The sequence below is a fragment of the Stegastes partitus genome, unplaced genomic scaffold (assembly GCF_000690725.1).
Source record: "Stegastes partitus isolate 25-593 unplaced genomic scaffold, Stegastes_partitus-1.0.2 Scaffold368, whole genome shotgun sequence".
Classification (NCBI taxonomy): Eukaryota; Metazoa; Chordata; class Actinopteri; family Pomacentridae; genus Stegastes; species Stegastes partitus.
Window position 1 is genome coordinate 295,211 of NW_007578099.1, and position 9,363 is coordinate 304,573.

The following is a 9,363-nucleotide window of genomic DNA, read 5'->3' on the forward strand; positions in this document are numbered from 1 at the left end:
CATGGCAATTTTGGTGAGTTTTCGAGTATGTTTAGGGCCTCAAAAACGCGTGTCTTTGGCACGAATAATAATAATAATCCGAGCAGTTCCAATAGGGTCTTCGCACCCTTTTGGGTGCTCGGACCCTAATAATAATAATAATAATCCGAGCAGTTCCAATAGGGTCTTCGCACCCTTTTGGGTGCTCGGACCCTAAAAATGACCCTTTGAAATGGCTTTTTATGATTGAATTTGAATCAAAGTCAAAAATGCGCAAAATCATCTTTAGCTTTTTATTTCAAAACAGCTTGAACCAACATAAAATATAGAAAATCAAATATACAGGTGAAAAAGAAACATTTAGCTGCATCTTCAGAGGCTTTTTCCATCGACCAGTCTGTCTTATTTCTGTGTTTCCTGTCGTTCGATCTGCTCAGTGACATTTGCCTTTTTGTTGCTGCAGCAGAATCCAATCTCCACTCACTTGGTTAAACTGAAAAATCAGTCTCCAAGGTCTGTGCTTCAGTGTCAAGCAGAGCCTGGCGTTATCATCGAGATAACAGATCTTCTATCTCCTCTGGTCTTCCTTTTACAATCTTCCATTAAACGGCTTTCAGTGTTGTTTCCACGTCAGTTGATCATGATGAAGTTTGCCTTGCAATGAGCTGAAAAGTGATCACCAACATATTAGTGCTTCAACAGGACGAGGACAGTAAGTTGTCAAATTTACCCACAACTGTTGTTTCCTGCTCTTTTACAGTTGCTGTATAGGTGTTAGAACTACTTCTCTTAGTTCTTGTGTACTTTAACTATTCGAACATCAAAACTCACCTGCAGCTTTGAAAAAAATGTGTCTTTATGAAATCTGCAAAGGCAACGCATTTCAGAGCCACAAACTAAAAACAGAATTATCAGGTTTTGAACTTTCTGATTGTCCTTGAACAACTCATCTTCAGGAAGGCCTGACATTTAGTAGAAATCAGTTTATATTTAATATCTCATATAAAAATCCACCCAAAATAAATAGTTTGCTCTAACCAGATTCTGTAAAAACAAAAATACCTAAAGTATGTAGAGTTTTTGTGTTTCAAGTACCGGTAACACCTGTGGGTACTTGGAAAAACGTTCTATATATTTTGATTTTAGAAAATGAATCAGAGAAATGTAACCTTTGTTTTTTCTTAAAAAAAAAAAAAAAAAAAGATTTATGGCATAACTGTGCACAAAAAAATGCCCAGAAACCGCTTGAGGTGCAGAGGATTAATGGGCGGTGGGTGGACATTGTAAATTTGCTCTTTCTGTAGAAGTAGCGTGTCTGTGCTAACACAAAATGTTAGTCACTTACCAATGAACTCAGCAACAGCATCGTGTTCTCCTTCTGTCCGGATTGTTCCTGCAATGCTGTCATTCTCCAGGATGGGCAAGAAGAGCTGAACAAAGTCTGATGTGTAGGGAGGCGCAATCACATCCAGCACCTTTAAGAGAAGCAGTTCATGCTGAGCTTTGTTTGAAAAGGTCACATTGATGTAATGCAGCCAAACAAGTTTTTTAAGGCTTCAAAAGCTTAAATCTGCCACCCTGTTTTTTGTTTGGTAAAGTGGGTGCAGGGAGGATTCAAATGAGGAAGTTGTTCTAACAGTTGCTTATTTACACATCTACGGCAACAACGGTTCATTTGCTGTCATGTTTCTGGTCTCTACTAACTCCTCGGTTAAACATCTGGCTCTGTGCTAACCAGCTAGTCAAGTTTTATACTTCTCACAACCACGAGTATGCAACGATCAGCGAAGAGTCACAGTAAATTTTGTCTTATTTGTTTTTGAGGAAAAATGCTCACTGAGATCAGGAACGTCTGGATCTCCATGAGTAGCAGCATTTACAGCAGTCAAGAAACAGTTTACAGACACACACCGAAAACAATTAAAGGGGTTGAATATACATTAAGAGTGCATTACAGTAAAAATAGAATCACCAACAAAAAATATGTCACAAGCTATCAAGAAAGTCTCACAAATCTACTTAAAATTCAATTAGTGAGATCAAGTCTTTAAGATTCAGGCAATTTTGCAATTGATTTCAAGCAAATGGGGCAGCACAAAAAAGTCCTGGGAGCGAAGACAATCACTGCCCATACTTGTTTAGCTGATATACATCCATAGAGAAGCAGACCAAGAATAGCTTCATAAATAAGAACAAGAACATTTGGTCAGATTGTGCAGACTCCTCGGCTGACGTACTGCCCAAAATTTATGTCTGTTCGGCCACTACGCCATAAAGTCAGCAGTGAATGAGGAGGAAACGCAGGCACTGATCTACAGCTCATGTACGTAACGGGGTTGTCCAAACGGACTACAAAAGTAGCAAAATAACTACTAGGTGTTCATGGTGTCCACAGCTGTCCGTCTGCGCCCACAAGGAAGTATAATCAAGGACTAACTGTGTCTGTCTGCTGTTTGCAGCTGAGCAGGTAGTTCACAGTGGGTTTTTAAAGCGCTATTTTATTGTACTCTACCAAAGAGATCAATGAAGTTTTATCTATCTATGCTGTGGCTGAAAATGACAATATGAGAGCAACAAGACTCAACTGAAAAGACAAAAACTAAAGTTGCAGGATGGACAGCTAAACAACGAGCTGAAATTTATTATGGAGCTTAGACATTGTGTCACACAGCTTCTTAAAATATATATATTGGTAAAAACTTTTGTGTGGGTGATTTTGGGTTCAATGTATTTGTTTCATAATGATGAACCAGGTGAAATTATAAGTTAGGTTGCCTCAACTTTTGTTTAGATTTTTTAAAAAAAATGTAACTATAGTAAAATGAAAACATTTCATCTGTGAGAGAAATCAGATGAAAGGAGCCATTTTACCTCGAATGAACAGTACCTTGAGTAGGGCTGCTGCAAATAACAATTATTTTCATTGTCAAATGATCTGTTGATTCTTATTTCAACTAATCAGTTACTGGTTTGGCCTACTAAATGACAGACAATGGTGAAAAAAGTCAATCCATGTTTTCCAAACCGAAAGAAGACGTCCTCAACTGTCTTAGTTTGGTCCCAAAGATATTTTACTGTCATAGAGGATTAAAGACAACAAAAAATATTCAGTTTTAAGACACTGAAATTAGAGAATTTTGACTGATTATCAAAACAGTTGATGAATGTATTATTTCACAACTAACTGATTAATTGCTGCAGCGTTGACACTCAGAAACCACAGTTGTATTACAATATGGTAAACTCAATCTGAGACCATACTGAGGCCTTGAATGTATAAATTCTATCAAGACATTTCACAACTGTGAGGACCTGCAGATACATAATACCTTCTGTAAGGGAGGAAAGTAATCAAAGTTAGGTCACAAATCACTGTATTTCTGTCACTTTATCTTGTCACTTCTGATCAAGAGCAAAAGCAAGTTGTTGTTTTTTTTTTACCTCAGTGACAAAATATCTGATGAGGGAGATATCCGTGTTGAGCTTCTCGAGACACTTGCGAATGTAACCGACGACAGGCAGGACGTAGCCACGACTCAGCAGGTGAACCATTCTGTCCAGCAGCGTCTTCTTCAGCTCCAACTACAGGAAAATTAAAACCAACTGAGCTGAGAGTCGTACAGACACACCTCACAGACTTTTTGCTGAAAACTGAAACGAGATGCTTTAAAGTGACGCAAACACCGACCTGCTCCATGACGTCCAGCTGCGAGTGCTCCGTCTCAAAGAGCTTGATGAGCAGCTGGAGGACCTGCGGGTGCAGCAGCTGATGACACGTGCAGATCTGTGCAGAGGAAAGATTCATGTTTAAATTCTACTGCTGTCTTATCAATGGATGAAACTGAAACTTCAATCTGGCAGAAACGTCGTACCTCATCCAGTAAAGCTAAATGGACTGGAGTGTGGTCTGTCTGGAGCTGGAAGTACCGCGGCTCAGACACTGTCCAGTCCACCCACTTCAGAACTCCCATAGCTACTACTGGAAACCTGAACACACGATCATACGTCAGCAGGCTCAGTGAGAAAGTACTGACAATATGGCATCAACAGAAGGAAGAATCAAAAACTATGAAGTACAGTTGTTGCTTCAAATTTGTCATCTTGATTTATTTGTTGTTGAGATTGTATTTCCTGTTTTATTTGCAGTTTTCTTTGGTTCTGCTATTTTATGATCATCAGTTTGATATATAGACATACTCACATGTCTTTTAGTTTTAGTAACAATTCAAGACCTAAACATATTTAGTTTAATAACAATACAAGTCTAATAAACAAACAAAAATGTGCTTTGAGGATCTTGGCTGTCCACTCACCTGATGCACTGGTACAAAGTGCCGAGTTCAGCCACCAGCTCTGTAGCTCCTTTGTTCTCGTTGCAGCACAGGTTGTGGACAGTCTCTATGGCCTTGGAAGTCGACTTTAGCTCGTCTTTATTGATGTTGACTCGCTTGTTCTGGGATTGAATTAAAAAAATAAAGCCCCAGTTGAGGTAGAACCAGGGAGCACATGAGCAAATAAAATCTGTCCATTTTCTACTAACTGAGTGCACCACACCTGGAATTTAGCTCAACTGCCAAGAAACAGCTGCACAGTAATCAGCCAGTATGTATTTTAATTTAGATTATCACGACACATTTCCAACATTATATCAGCAGATTTTAATATGGCATCATTGTTTTCTGTACCTTCTTCCATGTCTCGACCACACTGGCAGCATAGGCCAAGATGTGGATGTATTTGTGTTTGTGGTCTTGGTTGATCTTTGATCCAGGCTTAAAAAGTGACTGCATGAACAGGTCCAGGAAGGCAGGCACTCTGATCTAAAGACAAGAAAAATATAAGTATTTTAACTAATAGCACCTTAACAAGCCTTAAAAAACAGGGTGAGGGAAGTTTTGTTCTCACCAGCTCGACAGGGGGAGGGTCCATGCTGCTGAACATCTTGAACAGAACTGTAATATCAGCAGGATTCAGGGCTCCTTTGGACAACATGGCGCCCAGCGCCTGGCAGGCTCGAGGGTAGGCTGCTGCCGTACCGAGCGCGAGGGTTATCTGACTGGCATCATGACCTCTATGACATAAACCACAACCACAAGTTAATATCAGCTCTGTAACTTGTTATCTACACACATAACCCAACCAGTGTGCTTCCATTTATTTACACTTTTTTTGTATGCCTTAACTACATCTCGAAAACATTTTTTTGTTTTTTTACAGTCCAAGAAGCATCTTAAAGATTATAACTCAGAACATCGTTTTTACACCACTTGGTAGGGATTTCTGTAACCGTACAGAGTTAATATAATCTCCCCGATCAGTTTAAACTCATGAAATCATCCTGCTGAATGAGAGAAAACAGCACCTCTCATGTGCAGACTTTTGCACCTCCTGACCGATCCTACGAACGGCTGATCCACCCTGCTCCTCTTGTGCAAGGATGGACATCATTGCCTGAGCAAACAGGTAGGTGTGCTCGCCATGACACACCATCTTCTGCAAGGGAGAAGAGGGAGCGACTCAGCAATGACAACGTTTTGTCGCAAACTGGTGCCGAAAACCACCACATGCACTGATTGATTCACACGATAAAGACTTTAAATTCACAGCCCATTCCAAAATTCAAAGATAATTAATTTACTATTGCATAAAACTATGAAGAAGTGACTAGTTAGTTCTCCAAATTGCTGCTATAATAAAGAAGTCTTGTAGCACTGAAGTCAAGTGTAGAATGACATTTAAAGGAACAGAAACTTACGTTGATACAGTATAAGAAGTTCAGTATTTGAAGAGATTTAAATCCTCACTGTATTGTAACAGCAACTGTAAGTTATTTCCAGCAACGCTTATACTTAATAGCACCCTGCTGAATAGAGCACAGAAGTCGAGTAGGCCTCACAGCAAATTCTGGCAGGTTCTTCTCCAGGTTTTCTTCTCCTCCGTCCAACAGTGTGGCCAAAGACGTCCTCAACACCCGGGAGAAAACCTCCAGCTGCTGACATGCTGTAGACACACTGGTGATTTCTCCCTGGTAACCCGCATCTGAAATTAGCTTCACACACACACACACACATAAACACACAAATGAACAGAGGCATCGGCAGTCCACTGAATTCATCTGTCAAAGCATTCTAATATCAATTATTAATTTTTTTAAAACTATTTTTCTTTTTTTTTTTTTAATAAAAAAGAAAAACAAAAAGATTAAATTTCGAGGAGACTTTTTAGAAATCCTCACTCAATGAGCTGATTGTTTGTCCATTTAGTTAAATGAGTGGATATCAACAAAAAAGCCTATATTAAATGTATCTCATGCTGAAAATAAATGTTATTATTATCCATTTTAGGGCAAATGAACAAAAGAAATACTTTAAACTGACTTCTTCCAGTTTCCAACAAATCTCCAGTATTAATTCTGATCCTACACTTCTGGACCAGGCGTCACGCTACAATTATACCTTCACAGTGAAGTTGAGCATCAGGCAGTCGGGGTGAGCCTCTGCCAGCTTGTAGAAAAGATCTCTCCACGTTGTGTGCGCTATCATCTGCTCAAGCCAAGCAGGCGTCTAAAAAACAAAGGACACAGGGTGGTTTAGTGCAGTTAATTTAAACATGGTCACTAAATCTTAGGCAGATCATGCTCACAGTTACAGTCGTCCTCAAATGTATTCATACCCTCCCATTTAAGAAGGAAAACAACAGCTGTCACTGAAATAAGTAGAAATTGACAAAAGTAATAACAAATAAAAATTTAATGAAAATCATGACATTGCTTTTGAATTGTGGTTCAACAGAAATATATATGTTTTAAAAAAACAAACACAAAAAAACAAGCATGATGGGACCCGTAAATTAATATTTTGTTGAACAACCCTTTGAGCCAATCACTGCAGTCAAGTGTTTTCTGTAACTCTCAATCAGACTTCTACACCTGTTGACAGGTATTTTGATTTTGGCCCACTGCTCATCAGCAAAGTGCTCTAATTTGTCCCTTTTTTTTTTTTTAATGATTCTTTCCAACCACAATTGAAAAGCAATGTCTTATTTCACTAAATTATAATTTAGCAAATTTTTATTTATCTTTTTTTTTTTTCAGTTTCTAGCTATTTGAGTGACTATTGTGGATTTTGCCTTTGCTTAAATGAAATGGTATGAACACATTTGAGGATGATTGTATATCTTAATTCATAAAATTACTGTTCAGAAATCTCACCTCTCCCTCAACAGTGAAGATAGAATCAGCTTTCTGGGGGTCAAAGTGCTTTATCAGGAGACTCTTCAGGTGATTTTCTACACGCTCTTGGACCTGAGCTGGCTCTACACCTGCAATGAGAATAAAGAAAATACAGATGAAGGAAAGGTCTTCTGTAAAGCACACAATGCGAGCTTTCTGAAACAGTAATGATGAGATGAGTGGTCTGCTTCCTACCCATCTGGATGAGCCACTCAGCCAGCAGATTCACAGTCTGAGCCACAGCAGAGTAGTTTTCAGAGAGAAGCTGGATGACATGCTCTGGAGAGCCACCTGCTTGGAAATACCTGCAACACACAATTATCTTTATGATTCAAGTCATTGGTCAAAACATTATCATCCTGCACAGTGTGGTGGTGCCAGTCCACCCAGTTATTTTTACGTCTTGTTCTCATTTGGAAATGTGTCGCACAGTGGGATGGACGATGTATATGCACAAATCTGAAAACACAAGGAGATGGGTGCTCACGTTTTGAGGGTGTTGAAGATTGCGGGCTCCATGATGTAATCCCGACTGGAGAATTTTGTCAAACAATCTTCTTGGATTTTCCCGTCATTTTCTCCTTCACCATAACCGTCCTCCTGAAAGACACATCGATACAACGGTTCATTATTCTGCAATGAGAAACGCACTGTTCTCATTCATTGTTGCATTTAGTAAAATTTAAGGAGTTAACTAAGGAGAACAGTATGCAAAAAAGGAACTTCATATTGTAGTTATTCTGATAGATATTGTGACATGACTCGTGATTTCAGTGGGAATCGTGGTTTCTTCGTTCTGCTGAAAATGTCTAAAAAAATTATGATGTAACTTCTGCTACTGTCTGCAGATTTGCAGACATCATATATTATGACACACATTACATTTTTGAAGAAATTGCAACTCCTGCAATTTGGATACTGCACCTGGATATATTGTGATTTAAATAATATTTCAATTCATTCTTCAGCCTAACAGAGAACACAACAAGCTTTTTGTTTCGTCAGGCTGTGTAATGTGACAAATGTCTTTCATGTTCCTGTGATCGTTAGATTTAAAGCTACTAAAATATGCACAACAGCTCTGTGTTTAAGTTCCATCTGCTTTTTCTATTTGACTGATCAGGTCACTGCTCCAGGAGTTAACTAGTCCTGATGAGCTACTGGACCAGTTAGTGTATTAAACTCAGTTCGGTTGTTTCATCAACCCATCATGAAGTGATTCAGCTTCGGACAAGGGCAGCAACTAACGATCACTTTCATTGTGGTTTTCTTAATTAATAGTAATTTGGTCCATACAACGTGAGAAAATAGTAAAAAGTGTCGTCTGATAACCCAAGACAAAATGTCTTATTTTGTCCACAACCTAAAGATACTCAGATTACTTGGCAAGTGATTTAATTGTTGCAGCTTGGTGATATATAGCTTCAAGATTTACCCGAATACCCTATTATGATTTTATGTAGCGCAAAATCAAACGAGTATAGTGAATTAAATGGCAGAAATGAAAACAAAAGTTTAACCAAGCAGAGTAAAATGGGATTAGTAAGCTAACAGTTCAGCAACTACATGTCCAGCAGCTCTGTGGTTAGTTCGCCTGTAGCTGAAAAAGAAGCGAGTAAACCACGCAGGACATCGAAACACAGCTAAACTCTCTTTGCACATTTACTCGCTGTTATCTGTACGCTAACGAACTGCTGTCACAACAAATCCGCAGATGCTGCAGCTAAGCTAAGCTAACGCCGCCCGGCTAACTAACGGTCTGAGAGCAACAAGTCTTATCTCACCATGCTCCCCTCCGTGCCCTCCCAGTCTCCGCTGCCGCTGTAATACTCCTCGTCCATGGTGACGGGGAAGAAGAGACCCTGCACTCTTTACAACAACCCAGCCGCACGTTTTAAATGCGGCTGCCGACTTGTTTCTGATGCTGAACGGCCACACAGATGCATGAAGCAGCTAGCCTGTTTAGCTAGCAGGCTAACAACAACAGGAGGAAAATGGCGATCTGCAGGCCACGCCCACTTCATCATGTCTGCACCCTGAGTTCAGACTGTCAGGAGCAGCCGTCTGACAACAACTTCACATTTGTTAAGTTGAGTCTGCTAACTTCAAATAGTTTAAACTGTAGCTCAAGGAAAAACAAATATAACAACAAT

The 9,363-nt window shown here is 39.4% G+C and overlaps 1 protein-coding gene across 1 annotated transcript; it reads right to left on the bottom strand.

The window, feature by feature from the left end:
- Positions 1–264: 264 nt before the first annotated feature.
- Positions 265–9,180, bottom strand: nelfcd (negative elongation factor complex member C/D). The gene is made up of 15 exons (XM_008284690.1): positions 8,995–9,180; positions 7,698–7,810; positions 7,406–7,515; positions 7,190–7,299; positions 6,435–6,542; positions 5,876–6,028; positions 5,342–5,472; positions 4,885–5,050; positions 4,665–4,799; positions 4,293–4,432; positions 3,852–3,966; positions 3,668–3,763; positions 3,421–3,561; positions 1,325–1,454; positions 265–644 (listed from the first exon to the last, which is right to left on the bottom strand). Exons 1-15 carry the CDS (start codon positions 9,049–9,051, stop codon positions 610–612), a joined length of 1,740 nt encoding a protein of 579 aa, XP_008282912.1. The 5' UTR covers positions 9,052–9,180; the 3' UTR covers positions 265–609.
- Between the last annotated feature and the right edge of the window lie 183 nt (positions 9,181–9,363).

Bases quoted from the DNA above. Each gene is read 5' to 3' on its own strand.
- nelfcd (XM_008284690.1), bottom strand. From the start codon at position 9,051: ATGGACGAGGAGTATTACAGCGGCAGCGGAGACTGGGAGGGCACGGAG. The intron at 5,051-5,341 runs GTGCTGTTTTCT...TTTATGTCATAG, and splicing joins CAAAAGTCTGCACATGAGAG to AGGTCATGATGCCAGTCAGA. The intron at 4,433-4,664 runs GTACAGAAAACA...ATTCAATCCCAG, and splicing joins TGGTCGAGACATGGAAGAAG to AACAAGCGAGTCAACATCAA.